Here is a 15,198-nt window from a genome sequence, read left to right as displayed (position 1 = left end):
GATTTCATTTTGAAGAGGAAAATATTTTTTTTTGGAATTGTCTGCCAAAAATGTAAAGAAGGGCTCAATGGTTTTGACAACATATTTTTTTTTTTTAAGTTGGTGGCAGAAAAAGTGCTCTTTTACATATGTAAGAAAAACAACTCAAGACTCTAAAAACGTATTGTAAATTCACCTACAAGAGAAAATGGTAGCTCTATTTCGAGTAATGCCCCGATGTTCTCTCCCCTGACTTTGTCACTGTTGTTAAATTATATAATTTAAAAAAAAAATTGCTCTTTTTATAATTTGTTTGTTTTTTTGTGGCAGGTGTTCTGAAAGTAGAAGGGGAGAACCAGACGGGTGCCCCGAGCGAGCGGCCGTCCTTGTCCGCCATCCCAGATCTGTCGAGTGCGTCGTACTTCGTGGGCGGCGTCCCGCCGGGGTTCTCGCCGGGCCCCAACAGCATCGAGGTGCTGGACTCGTTCATGGGCTGCATGGCGGACATTCAGGTGGAGCAGGAGGGCTACAACCCCCTGCACGGCCAGTTCTACGGCGTGGAGGCCACGTGCCGCTTCGAGCCCGAGGTGGCCGGCTTCCTCGGCGACGGCTTCTTCCAGCTGGCGTCCCACTCCCTGGAGAAGAAGGCGGCCTTCGGGCTGAGCTTCCGGACTCTGCAGCCCGATGCGCTGATCCTCCTGAGCACGTTCCAGGGCACGGGCAAGGCGTCCCCGGGCCCGGAGACCCGGGGGTACTACTCCGTGTCGCTGGTGGGCGGCTTCCTGGAGGTGCGGGCCGACGCCGGGAAGGGAAAGGCACGGCTGGTCTCCAAGAGCAAGTACAACAACGGCCACTACCACGCGCTGGGGGTGGTGAAGAACGGGCGCAGGCTGAAACTTCGCGTGGACGACCTGCTGGAGAACTCCAAGGCCTTGCCTGAAGGAGCGACCGTCGTGAGAGCCCCGGGAAGCATCGGAGGTCTGTACCTCGGGGGTGTCCCACACAACTTCAGTGCGGGCAGCATGGCTTCCTCGACGACGCCGCTGTTCGGGACGATTAAAGACGTCATCTTTAACGAACAGTGAGTCAAGTAATTATTTTGGCAGTTTCAGTAAATCTTTAGTGTGTTTCAGTTTAATAAAGTACATCCCAAATGGAATAATAAAAACTAGTATAGGAGGAAAAAAAACCTACTTTATTGTAATGTATGCATGTCATGATGAAATTCCAATTTGCAGTCCTTTTGTTTTGGTCGCAACAACAACTTCTGTCCTGCCAACATCACAATATATTACTGTAAAATGTAGTTTTTGTTGTATCTTCTGAAACAAATTGCACTCTTTGAGTTTCTTTATTTGTAATGTTTTTAATTGTTAAATTTTTTTTCGTTGCTTGTGAATAGGGTCCTATTGCAAGATCATTACTTGAGTTAAACCTCTCTTTGTAAGAAAATACTTAATAGTAAGTGTTAAGTGCAGAAAAGTGTTTCTTGCTATCACTATAGTGAAATTTTAATTTTTAACTGAATTGAAATGATTGTTCGAATAAAATACTTTCAATTGTAGCATTCCCTGTATGTAGTTAGTTGAATAAGCAAGGTTGAAAAGAGACTATGTTTTAAAACTTCAGTACCAGGGAAATATTTGTAGTGTTGAGCTGATGGGTTGCATCCCTTCCAGAAAATCCAAAAATAAAACAATATCTAAATTATTTTTGCTTAAATTCTTTAAGTTAATGTTAATGGTAATATAATATAATACGGTAGACCTATTCCTCTATTTTTGTACAGATTTTGACATGTATGTAATTTTAATTTTACGTGTCATTGCTCGGCTAAATTTTAATATTCTTTAATGTGAATAATTTATAGGAATTGCTCATTTTCCCTTCTGGGTTTTGCTAAGCCATGTTAATAAATTTTATTAATGAATAATTAAGCTTTTCTTTAATGATATATTTTTTTTATTTGATAGCATGACATGTTTCAATTAGAATGTTAAATCACCTTTGTAGATACAGTAAGTTCATGGCAGTCTGTAGAAATGAACCTCGCAACCTGGGCTTTATTTGTGTTGACTGATTTCTTTCAGAGTTATTCAGTTCAACAAACCCATAACATTCAGGCACGTGTCTATTGGCCGGCAAGGAACTCTTCCAAAGCAGATGGTGAGCCGCTCGACCAACCACGTGCAGCAAGAGCTCGAAATGGAGCGGAAGAGGTGTCAGGACGTGCCGAGTTATTCGTTGGAGCCGGGAGCCGTCAAGTTTGGCGATTCCGCTAACAGTCACGTGCAGATAAGGCGCAGGACTGCTGTTCATGAAGACTTCATTTTCGAAATGGATTTCAGGACGTTTTATCCAAATGGACTTTTATTTATTATTCCTGTAAGTTAGTTTTATAAAAAAATTTTTTTACTTTTACATAATTATTTTTTGAATGAAACTTGTTTGTAATAAGGCATATTGATATCAGGGAGTCACTCTATATGTATCCTAGTCATCCATTTCAAGCCTCTCATTCAGGAGGTCATTGCACAGTCGTTTTTGGTGGGTGCCAAAATATGAAAGTGGGCATGATGACCCCAGTGAGACTCACTCTCAGGTGACGTGGTCCATGTGGTGTGGAGACTTGAAAAATCTTCCCTTAGTAAAATATCCATTATCGCTGAGAACTAGTCCATTCCGCACGTTGGACACATGAGCCTAATGACCTCCCCTGTGGGCTCTTAAGACTTCCTGCAAACCTGATACCTGGATTAGTTAGACAAGTGATCAGAAAAAAACACTAATTCATGATATAACAAGTTTGATTCCACATTGCCTTTACATGTCCTAGTCGCAAAGATCAATTAGTTAACGGATAAAATGCCCTAAGGCAGAACAGGTAAAGGTTGTGTTAGTTTTTAAGTCCCAGAACTTGGAAAGAATTCATTATTAAAGTAGCCTGCCGCCCGAGGCAGGCACTGAGGATATTAAGCAAAGGTTTTAGCTGGGTAACATTTAAAGAAACAGAAGTACTAATAAGCAATGGCAAACTATGAATTCCTTGGGTGCAATAAGCGCATCTGACCTCGGGGTTGGTAGAGTCAGACTGGAGTGGAACTAGCACACTGTATAGTAAATTATAAAAATTCAACACTGACAACTCTTGAATTTTCATTAGGCATGTTTTTGCTTTTCTCCATACCTTTCTCTTTTCCGTTACCTAAAAAATTGTACCTTTAATCTAATCGTATTAAAAGAGCAATTCTTGTATGTGTGTGCATGTATATATGTATATATAATTATTTATTTATTTATTTATTAATATACATTGGCATCTCAGAAACGGCTCTAAAGATTTAGGTGAAAATTTGTAGTTTGATAAAGTTTTGCTTTTCCCTGAAAAACCATGATTTTATATACAAAACATACGACGCCGAGCGAAGTTCTGTCGCCCAGGTACTATGTAATTATCTAATTATGTGAACAAAATTCAGTATATATGGGTACAGAAATCTAATTATTGAACTTAACATTTAAAGGGTTCAATATTTATAACAACATTGTTAATATTTTGTACTCTTGTAAATTATTTTATCGTTGATCATTGAGCCCTAGATTTGGATTCAAGGGGTAGATTCAAGGTGCTCTTTATGATTAAAGCTTAAATAAAATTAGGATCTGAAGCATCACTGGTTTGCAAGTGCTGTCACAGCCCGTGAAGTGAAGCGAGGTGTGTGCGCGCGTGTGTGCCGGAGCAGAGCAGCAGGGGCCGGCAGAGGCACTACCTGATGGCGGCGCTCAAGGACCAGCGGCTGCAGGTGGTGGTCAGGTGGCGCCGGAAGCTCCAGGTGGCCGCGGCGTCCGGCCTCAACGACGGCGCGTGGCACCACGTGGCCGTGCGCAAGGCCGGCCGCCGGCTGCTCGTCGAGGTGGACGCCCTTCCCCCGCAGGCCGCCCGCGCCAAGTTCCCCAAGAAGATGAACCTGGGTAGCACCATGTACGTCGGGGGACTGCCGCAGAACAACCTCCCTCTGCCCGAGATGCTGGTAAGGTGCCCAGGGAGGGGCGCCGGAGGCGGACACAGCTTTGAAGGTTGGGGAGGGGCAGATTACCAGAACATTTTCGTTGGAATGGAACACCACCCATAGGCGTGCCTACAGGGGGGGCCAGGTGGGCCATGGCCCCCCCTAATGTAATCACTCAGATCGGCATTTTCTCGAATGCGTTCGTTAATATTCGTATATTCCAGGCACTGTGACACTCAAACTGTTTTTCAGTGTTGCAGCGTGCTAATTAACAATATTTTTTAACATTTTATCGTTTTGGAAATACAGCCGCCTTAGTTTATTTAAAACACGAGGTCCCTTAAAATGGCCAAGCAAAAAAAGAAAAATTAAGAGGTTTGTTAAAGTTCTGTTGTCTGAATTGTTGTGTTTGCATTCACAAAAAAAAAAAGTTCATTTCAAGGTAGATCTGGACCAAAGATATTGAAAAATTCGAGGGGGATAAATGTGTAAGTAGTACCCTTTAAACATTGTCTATGGAAAAAAGAATATTGTCAGGATTGTTAAAATTATACGGATATAAATATTAACTAGTAAACATAACTCGTTGATACTGCACAAAAATATAAACACTGAAATGAGTGAATGTATTTAGGCTATTTAACATTCTAAATTCAGCTTCTGATTTAAAAATTTAGCAGGGCCCCCCTCCCTAATGAAAATGTCTGGGCACGCCTATGACACCACCAGATACTCAATCTAAACCCACCCCTCAAAGTAACGCTGTTCGATTAGCGCGGTTTTCAAGTAACGACGCCAACAAATTACGGCATGGTTTGAAGTAGTGCAGTCGTATATTCGAAGTCCTGTTTTCTTTCACGTGAAATTTTTATTTACGTGCGCGCACAACGGCAATGGCACATGAGTAGCATTAAAGATGACAATATTTTGCTATTTCCTTAATAGCTATTGGCTTCCTTCATTGCGTTTTGATCCTTAACGACGCCCATGTGTTCAGCCAACTTTTTATTTACGCCATCCCCCAAGGGAGCAGCAACTCTGGAGAGTAAAACTAGAAGCTTTCATGGATAGTTTACCTCGCACCTACTAGGATGCGCTAGTGGTCAATAGAGGCACACATGCATTTAGTAAACAAGTGTCAGAAATTACATTAACAGGTTAAAAAATAATCCTTCTAATAATATAAAATGTTAAGTTTATGCTTTTTTTTATTCTTATTAGAACTGAAATATTTGTTATTCATCATTTATTTAATTTTAAATGTATTCAAAATTATTTAGACATATACTTGAACAGTAAATTAATTGAAATAGTGGTTAGCAGGTATGCTTAACTAATTGGAAAACAAATTATTTTTGAAAAACAGGCATGCACTCATAAGGAAAAAATGTATTCAGTTAGTGATGTTTTGATTAGCACTCTGTTTTCCTGAAACAAATTAGAGCGTTACTTTGAGGGTGGGTGTACATAGCTCTTTTAAATTTAAAGGTTTATCAAACGTACTTACATTTTTTTGAAAAAATTGTTAAAATGTAATTTAATCTGATTTCCAAAAATTATTTTTTTTAATTACTCATGTTGCAGGTGCACTAAAAATTAAAAAGAAATAAATTTTAAAAAAAATTAATACTAAACCAACTTCAAAGGTCAGATGCAGACAGGAGTGTACTTTTAAGTTTTGTTTTTCATTATACCGTTAGGTTCTCCCCCCCCCCCCCCCCCCCCCCCCCCCCCCCCCAAAACAATAGGACCGCCACTGCTTCCCAATAAAATCGGGGAAACGAGACTTATTTGTAGAATTTCTAGCTACTAATCTAGATACTAATAATTGATTCTAAATATTTGTAAAAATAATCATAATGCATTTGTGTATCTATGTAAGAAATATTTGCATCAGCGAGGTAAATACAAGTTAATGAAACAATTTTTTTTTCTGTATCAATTTGGTTTACACATCTTTGTACAAACTTCTTGCTGAATCAATGACATTCATAGAATTTGATATTTTTAAATATTAGTACTACTGTATTTATTGGTTTTAGTGAATTTTGGTGCCATATTGTGTATTAAATTTTGTTTCGGCATGTTGACATGTTTATCGGTATTATTTCAGTTTTATCACAATTCACCTAAAATCTTGTCCCTAGTTATGTTATTATTTTTTAAATATATAATCCTGAGAAAGTCGTGAAGTTGGTTTGACGGATGTTTGCAGACGTGCTGTCTGGACCGAAGTGTCGAGACTGTGTGCTTGTCGTGTTGGCGCAGGTTCAGAAGCACGAAGGGTTCAAAGGCTGCATACGGAACCTGGCCATCAACAAGCAGAGCCAGGACCTGGTGGGCGAGAAGACTCTACACAGCAAAGTGGGGCAGTGCTTCCCGCAGGTGGAGCGGGGCTCCTACTTCCCCGGGGACGCCTACGCCATTTACAGTACGGGCCTGCGAGTACTCCAGGAATATTCTCATCATCAATTTGACATATTGAATAATTATATATTTTTTAAAATTATTTGTTACCAATAGATTGGACTACACACCATGTCAAACTCATTCACAAACAAAAAAAAAATTATTGAAATAAAAAAAAAATTGTAACATGATTGAGTCTAACATGACCTATTGAGAAATATTTTAAATTACCGTATTGGTCCGAATATAAGGCGACCATTTTTACATAAACGAGAGATGCAAAAATTGGAAGTCGCCTTATTTTCGCACCCAAGACGTCAGAACCGCAAACATTAGTTCCAAGCTGAAAGCTACAGTAGAAACATTGTTTAACAAAACGTTCACGATTTTTTATATTAACTAAAACTTTGTTACCTCACACGGGGAAAAACAATAAATCCACCTAATATTGCAGTAATTTACAATTGTTTGAAGTTGAAAATTAAAATATTTGTTCTTGAGTAAAAACGTGAATGTTGAAGCATCTCAAAATGGCAACCTTTTATTTCACAATTCATATTTGTACTTTGTGTACAATCGCGTGTTAACATTTACGGTAATTTATCTTCAGATTTTTAACTGAAATATTTGTACTAAAATATCACAGTTATTTTCAGAACGATTGTTTACGTTTACAAACATTTCGGATGTAATGTATGGAAATTCACGGCTGCCAACTGTCTTTCCACAATATTTCTTTGTTGTAAAACGAACATTGCCGAACACGCTCGAAGACGCCATATTAACAGGAATTTGGTACGTTGCTTCAAAAGCTATTTTAATAATCCACTCTTTATTTATGTAAAAACCTTTCATAATTATAATAGATTATTCTTTCAAATTCATAGAACAGACTCTCTCTGTCAGAGAGTAATATGGACAAATATACGCGGTCACGTAACCGAAGTTATTCATGGCCGTATGCTTCATCATGTCAGCTAGCCACTTGTTTTGTTCCGGCAAGATGCATTCTTTGTTTGCTTTTTTTACGTTAAACACACTACTAAATAGTAATACACCTTGTTCTGTGGTAATACGTAGCTTAAGTCAAACGGAAAGTTAAATGCTGTATTTTAAGAGTGATTAATAGCCATTGTAAAAATTTTAAATTCGTAGATACAGTAAACTGTGAAAAATGAACAATCACACATCGGTGGAACGGCGGGGAACGAGCTCTAGACAAATAAACAGCTCTGAAGATGACAATTATGCAGCTTCATTAGAGTAAACACGAAAAAATTTCTAGTGTAATATTTAAAAGTGTAAATATTTTCTAATTGTTTTCTTTTGACTTTTAGGGTAGGCCATTCAAACTTATTTTAAATAAGTAAAGTGATAAATATAAATTAATTGTTATACATAAATGCAAAAACGATTTATCAACACAAAATGTATGTCTAATGAATTTTCACATTAATTTCTACCAAAAATTATTTTTACATTTGTTTGGCCTCCTGAAACTGCAGGTCGCCTTATATTCGGGGTCGCCTTATATTCGGGCCAATACGGTAATAATAATATTCTATTTTATGTACGTAACCAGAAAAACCAAATAATTTTCAAACTTAAAATTTACTGGTTTAAGCAGTGCCAGTATTTTTTATTTCCTTTATTTTATACCTCTTTTATATTTAACTGTAATTTACTTCAGGAATCCGCTCTCCAAATTAAAACAAATATATATCTAATTTTTTTTAAACTCATCTCATGACAAAAAATATATTTATATCAAGATTAATGGTAATCATTATGTGTAAAATTATGCTATCTTGAATTTAAAAAGTATAAGGTTTTAAGAATATTTAGCTTTTTTTAATTAAAAGTTAGCCTTTGTTAAAGTAGGAAGAACACATTAATAATTTACTCAAAAATACCACAGAGAAAGTATTAATATATAGATTGCAGTTTCGATTAAAGTTCGGTATATAACATTGTCTGCGGCCATACATGACTGCTATACAGAAAGGAACACATATTTAAAATTATATATGCTGTATAAAAAATTTTTTGATTGACATAAACATGGTGGTGATGAACCAGCAAAAAATCTGAAAGTTGTTTCTCTACTTAAAGAATTGCACATAATATTTCATGCCCTATGTCTTACCTCCTAGTACTTTATAATATAAAACTGAGTTTACCCCATTTTCAGTCTTAGGTATGACATTTCATGATTACCGTATTCACTGTCCGCAGTAATTAGGCTACATTTTTGACAAAACAAATGGGGTGCAGACATTATGAGGTGAAGTCCGAAAAAAAAAAAAATTTTCCTCAAAATTTTACGTTTTGTGTACAGTAAAAAAACTGTTCTCTCATAATTAGTTTACTAGCAGAGCGCTGGTGACTGGCGACCCTCAGCAGCGGATGTGAGAAATGTGACAGGTGACGAGATAATTGGTTGCCGGCGATTAGTGGAAGACGCCACTCTTTTTTTTTTTTCTTCTCTCACTCGCGTGTGCGCTCTTACGTTCAGAAGCCACAGCCAGCCTACACAAAATAAACGCTTTGCGTGAAAAGATATTTTTTTAATCTTTCATTGATATGGCCACTGACGGCACGGGGCAGATGTCTAATGTCTGCATTAGCCGGCGCGGGCGAGCCTCCCTCCCTGTCCCTTGCCCACTGTGTGTATGTATAAAAACCGTGCGAATGTACCCCCACCACTTCTCCGCTACCTCCCCTACTTTGTGACGTAGTGTGAGTTGACGTGTACTGGCTTGTGCTATATATAGCCCATCCCCTTGCAACTAGCGTGACGTCGCAGGCAAGACGCAGTGGAATGCGAGTTTCTGAGTCCGGTCGGTTTCACCACGCTACAAAACCCTCTCAGCGACCTCTCCGGAGAAATGAAAAACTCAAGGTCAAAGCATTATTGACAGCGTCGGTAATTTTCCATCCTGTTACTGTGCCTTTCAGGGGTGGCCAATGTTGCTTTTTCTGGTGTGGACTTTATGCGGATTTTAAAAAATTTAATTTCAAGTATTTAAAAAGAAAGGTGCGGACATTATGCGATGGCAGCCATTATGCGATTAAATACAGTATATCTGGCCTATATGTTAAGTCAATATATGGGTTAGCTGTATTAAATATTTTATCCAAATCTATTCAGTAATAAAGACATGATTGAAATCATATCATCCAAACATCAAAACTGTCACATTTATATATCAGTAGGATAAAGGTATGAACCATTGATATATATATATAAAATTATATAACAACTTATAGACATCACTAAGAATGTATGTATTATGTGTATGTATACCTCTGGCATTGGTTGAGTTAACACAATAACTATTATGTAGTATATATAGGAAACAGGCCTGTTAACATGGGCAAAGCACGAGACTTGCTGCTACAGTAATTCTAGCAGCGTGAGCTGTAAGCATACAAATGAAATTCAAAATTGTGTACGTTTTAATGAGTGACTTAGGCCATAGAGAAGTAATATCTCCATAACTTAGGCACTGTATTTCTTTAAATTCTGAAGAAAAAAAAATTGTACTAAAAATAAAGCTTATATGTATTTAAAGTGTAACTTTATTTTTTTTTGTATTGTTAAAAAGTGAAAGTGCTTCAATATTATATATAATAAATAGCAAATAATGTGAAATGAAAAATTTGAAAATCTTGTACTAACGACATTGTTTTCGACGCTAGCTACGGCTCATGCCGCCAGAACCGCTGAGCATCACTTGTCTCTCCGATTTCCGACGACTTCCCTGCATTAACCTGCTACAATATTTTCTGTTGTTTTCAACCCTTTTGCGCTGCACCGTGAGCCACGGGTTGTTGCTTGCGCGTGATTGCAGAGAACAAGTTCCTCGTGGGCGCTCAGCTGGAGCTGCAGCTGGAGTTCCGCACCACCGAGCTGAGCGGAGTCCTGCTGAGCGTGAGCGAGCCCCGCGGCTACCCGGCTCTCTCGCTCGAGATCAACAGCGGGAAGGTCATTAGTGCTCTCGCTCTCTCTCTACCCACTCAAACACCTGGCCTGTGCAAACATTACAAACTTCAAATATCAACACCACGAATAATTTAATTTTTTGACCTGAAAACGTCTAGTCGCTCGTTGCAGCGATAGCCGGTCGTTGCAGCGATAGCCGGTCGAACTTTCTCGCGTGACAAAATAACCGTCAGAATAGAATCGCTAATAACTACCAGACTAATAATGCGTTAACGATGTTTTGAGCCCACAACGGACAGATCACGTCCATGCGTGTTTGTCCCCGGTATTCATTTTGCCTGTGACGTTATCGTACCGGTGTGGGCGCATGCGTGTGATTGTTACAAAATAATTAAAGATGTCGTCTCATAAGACTGATTCTTCGTAAATATGCTTGGAAGAATACAAAACACAAGTTTATTAAAGATATGAGAATTCAGTTACATATTAATACAAAACACTTGTTATGATTTTATCCCAACTTTTTCACTAAAATTCTATGGCATGGACCCAAAATGTGATTTTATGTTTGTTTTTTTTATCTTCATAATTTTTTTTTATTGATGTTTCACATAATCTTGTCTTACAGTCGATATTGCAATATATCAATATTTTTGTACAATGCTATGAGTTTATTTCACTTATGGACAGTGAACAGTAAACAGTTCATACTGGAAGGAAGTCTATAATCTGGAAATTATTTTGATAAGTTGAAAACAAGGCAAGCAAACAGTAAACTATTTGCAACCGCTAAAATTAAATATCTTAAAACTTTCAAAAACATACTCAATTTTATAGTTGAGATTAAGTACTTATAACCAAGTCTGTGAAGTACTGATTGTAACTATTTGTTAAAATATCGTTTACTATCAAAAAGTGTTGGAGAAAAAATGTTTTGTCCACCTTATATTTGAATTTGATATTCTTAATGTAAAATATTTTAATGTTTTTTCAAATTCTACTCTAACCAAAAAGGACTGGTATTCACATAGGCTTATTCACTGTGCAACTAATTCTTAGAGAAAAATGGACCTCAAACACAACTTTTAATTGTAATGCATTCCAGCTTATCCGAATTGTTTGGAATAGACTTTTGGTAGTAATTATTTTTCAGCAGCTGCACAAAATGAAACTAAATTACAGCCTGCCTTATGCTTGTGCCAACTGACACCATATCAGGGCAATCTGTTTCATTCAGTAAAACTCTTATAAGATGCCCAGATGGGGCATTTTTAAATAATATTGGCACCACTCATTTGTTTTACAAAAAGATCCCATCTGAGACCCTGAAAACTCACGACAACTTCAAGGGTTGCATCTGTAATGTGGTCATTGGCGTGATGTTTACAGAAGTTGAAACAGACTTCATGGCGTCATGCCTGACTTTTTTTTTTGCCTGGGGAGATTTTGCGCTAACTGAAATTTACAGACGTGCTATTCAAGACTGGGGCATTAAAATTAACATCGCGCTATATTAATTCACACAATCTGAAGACATGCTAAGTGAGGGATTGGTGTGTGTGTGTGTGTGGGTATATACATACATAAAGAATTTCCTTGTTTCACATGATACACACACACCTGTTACTAAACATACAAGAGAATTAATTTTGACACCCACGGGTTATAAAATTTTCTAAGAATAGATCTTAAACAAATTATAAGTTTTTTTTTAAATCTAAATCAACTATAGTTATTACTAATAAATGGCAGTTAACACTTAAAAAAAATTAAATATGAAAAAGTTAAATTAGGTTTAAAATGTATGTATAATATCTCAATTGTATTAATACAGTTAACAGTACCCATTTTGGTGATGATTGAAGAATGATCACTGCTTGGTGATTCTAATTAACAACTTTGTTTTTGACAGATCCTCATGGTGGTAGACATCGGTGACAGGCGGCCACTACGAGTGGTGCAAGGGTTCCCCTCACCCTTCGCCTTGTGCGACAACAGGTGGCATTCCATCAAAGCTTACTTCGTGAACGACGAACTGACCTTAAAGGTGGACAGCCAGAACTCAACATACGGTCACTCTGGCAATGGACTGCTAAGTGAAGCAGAAACTAATAGCCCTCTATACATTGGTGGATTGCCAGGTCAGTTGGATGGTGTTAAGTAAAATTGATTCCAGAATATTTAAACAAACTGGCACTGACATTGTGGAATAAGTTAAAAAGTTTTATGTTGACCCCAAACACATAAAGAGACAATGATAATCATTAATAATTAAGTTTTTAAATAGTAACAGAATTTTAGATGTACACAGTACTTACTACATAATTTCAGTGAAGCTAATAACAAGTTTCCCTTTTTACAGATTTTACCAAAACTATATATTGTCCGTCACTTAAGAAACACCTCCTTAGTGACAAAAAGGAAAATTTTCAGGAGAGCTCAATAACTTTATGCGCCATGCTGAAACTGAATGATAGGCGGTGTTAGAAATAAGCCATAGCAATGCATTCTGTTGGATTTTCAGCAAATTTACTTTCTTAGAGAATGCTAAATGCTTAAGTTTTCATGGAGAAACAAAAATCAAATTTAAAAAAAAAAAAAAGTCACTTAGGTGGTGTTTCTTAAGGAGTGATATTTATAATTAATTAACGTAATGAGACAGATTTAAAAATCTACTACCTATTACTGTCATTAAAAAAAAGTATAAAGTACCCGAGTAGTCACTAACAGGAGGAGGACTCAAATCCGGATCCCATGTCGTAGTGTTGCCGTTCAACTCGCACGGTGAATAGAAACGGTCCATTTAGAGATTCAGAAAAACTAAATCTTCAATGAAAAATCATTCTTAACAATGTTGGCAAATTACTTTAAAAATATAAGGATTAAAAATTAATGGTTTTATTCATAAATACCTTCTTAGCAGACTGTTTCTATTCACCTCGTTTTACGGTAGTTAAAAAAAATTAGTTTCTGCCATGTTACAGTGAAATGAATATTTTAAAATATTGTAGGCAAAACTCATCAGGTTGAATCGCTTTACAGAAAACGCCCCATCCGGGACCCTGGAAACTCGCGACAACTTCAAGGGCTGCATCCGCAACGTGGTGATTGGCGCGGCCCGCAAGGACTGGACGGACATGGCTGGCCTGCACAACATCCTCCTCAGCTCGTGCCCCATCAGTCCGTGACGGGGCCCCGTGACGCCTCGCGGAACAGTGCTTCTGCCGGGAACGCCATCAGCACATTCTACGAAACAGTATTCTTGCCAGCATCTAGTTCAAACTGTGTCTCTGTTGTCCCTGCAGATGCTACTTGTATATACGTGTCGTTTCCCTATCTGCAAGACCAATCCACAAACACAGTATTACTTTTAAGAGTGCAAAAAAAAAAAGGCACACTACAATTTCTTCCAATTTCTTTTCAAATTACACATTTTTCAAATTTACTCAAAACATAGCCCTAATTGTCTTTTTTTTTAATTGCGATGATAATTAACAAAATAAAGGGACAGTAAATAAATTATATTTTGTGAAAAAAAGTAACCTTGTTAAATTTAACATTTTTTTTTAGAAGGGAAACCACAAAAGTTAAACACAATTAATGTTGAGAAATGCCCAAAAAATTATTTTAAAGAAATATTTCTGTAAGTGGAGCATCTGATGTTATCAGCAGTTTCGTGATATTCCAGGCCAATATACTGAACCAAAATAACAATGTTCCATTGCAAAGTAAGCTCTTACACAAGTTAGAATTTTCTTTTCCATAATTTAATAATAAAAAAATTTAAGATGTGTGCATCATCATTAATTTTCCTAATATAAAATTGTCACATACTTTTTATATGCCTGAAGGTTATGCAGCACTAAAGCAGCCGAATTATATTTTTCTGTTTAAGTAAGGAATACTTGGTCTGCTTAGTCTCCTTTGCTATGAAAAAGTCCAGTGGTGTTCACTGTAGTTTTAAACATATTTTTGTAGCACTAGTTTGAAAAAAAAATTTAAACCTTTACTGTCTATAGTTTGGAAAAGTCAAGATATACCTTCCACACTAACTGTGTACTTAAAACTTGAAAAACATTTTTTGCACTAAAATCATTAATTACTTTACCTAATTGGAAGATCACTTTAAACCATCGCTGAAGCATTTTAAATAAAAAAAATTACATATGTACAAATTATATCATCTAAGTACTAACATTAAATTATATTTTAAAAAAAGTTGGTGGCCTATACTTGAAACATTTATGTTAACTTTAATTATTTCTCGTTCAATTTAAAAACATATCTGGCAAGTATTTTGTAATAAATTTTCACTTTACTACAGGTGCAGGATGTTATTACAAAGTTCACAAACTTGTCAGGTTGTTTCATGTTGTTGCAAAACAATCCCTGAACATAGTTTGTCTAAATGATTACTGCCTCAAGAGCATATACACTGCCAGTAACAAAAATAAAATTGTCTGCATTTTACTAATGCAGTGTAGTCAGATTTTATTTATTTTTATAATGTAACTAAAAAAAAGTTAATTTATTTTACCATTGTATTTAAAGTTGTAATATAAAAAAAATTGAAAATCAAGATGAATAAAAAACATTTTCTTAAAACCAGTTTTAAATTGTGTGTGTGTGTGCGCAAATCCAATGCTAACTTACAAATAAACATTTATGATAGAGTATTTTCATAAAGTTAACATTTGGTTTAAGTAATGCCTTGGTGGTGTCGACTGCTCTGTTTCCACTAATGACAGGCAGGGTTTTAACCAGCAAATATTGCCAGGGTTGGGTTTATTTTTATTTTTTTTTTGGGGGGGGGGGGGGGGGGGGAAGAGTATCACCCAAAATTCCTTAAAATAA

General features: G+C 36.9%; 1 protein-coding gene across 1 annotated transcript in view; it reads left to right on the top strand.

Annotated features, from left to right (window-relative positions):
- LOC134527624 (laminin subunit alpha-1) overlaps positions 1-14,949 on the top strand; it is a 597,962-nt gene extending 583,013 nt beyond the window's left edge. Inside the window, exons 38-44 of the mRNA XM_063360509.1 lie at positions 310-1,060; positions 2,070-2,364; positions 3,723-4,010; positions 6,258-6,420; positions 10,253-10,386; positions 12,257-12,485; positions 13,387-14,949. Of these exons, the coding sequence (XP_063216579.1) occupies positions 310-1,060; positions 2,070-2,364; positions 3,723-4,010; positions 6,258-6,420; positions 10,253-10,386; positions 12,257-12,485; positions 13,387-13,532 (2,006 nt within the window). The 3' untranslated portion in view covers positions 13,533-14,949. The remainder of the gene's footprint in view (positions 1-309; positions 1,061-2,069; positions 2,365-3,722; positions 4,011-6,257; positions 6,421-10,252; positions 10,387-12,256; positions 12,486-13,386) is intronic.
- The last annotated feature ends 249 nt before the right edge of the window (positions 14,950-15,198 follow it).

The sequence above is a fragment of the Bacillus rossius genome, chromosome 1, assembly GCF_032445375.1.
Source record: "Bacillus rossius redtenbacheri isolate Brsri chromosome 1, Brsri_v3, whole genome shotgun sequence".
NCBI lineage: Eukaryota > Metazoa > Arthropoda > Insecta > Phasmatodea > Bacillidae > Bacillus > Bacillus rossius.
The sequence above is the reverse complement of the archived record's forward strand: the minus strand, read 5'-3'. Positions and strand labels throughout refer to the sequence as shown.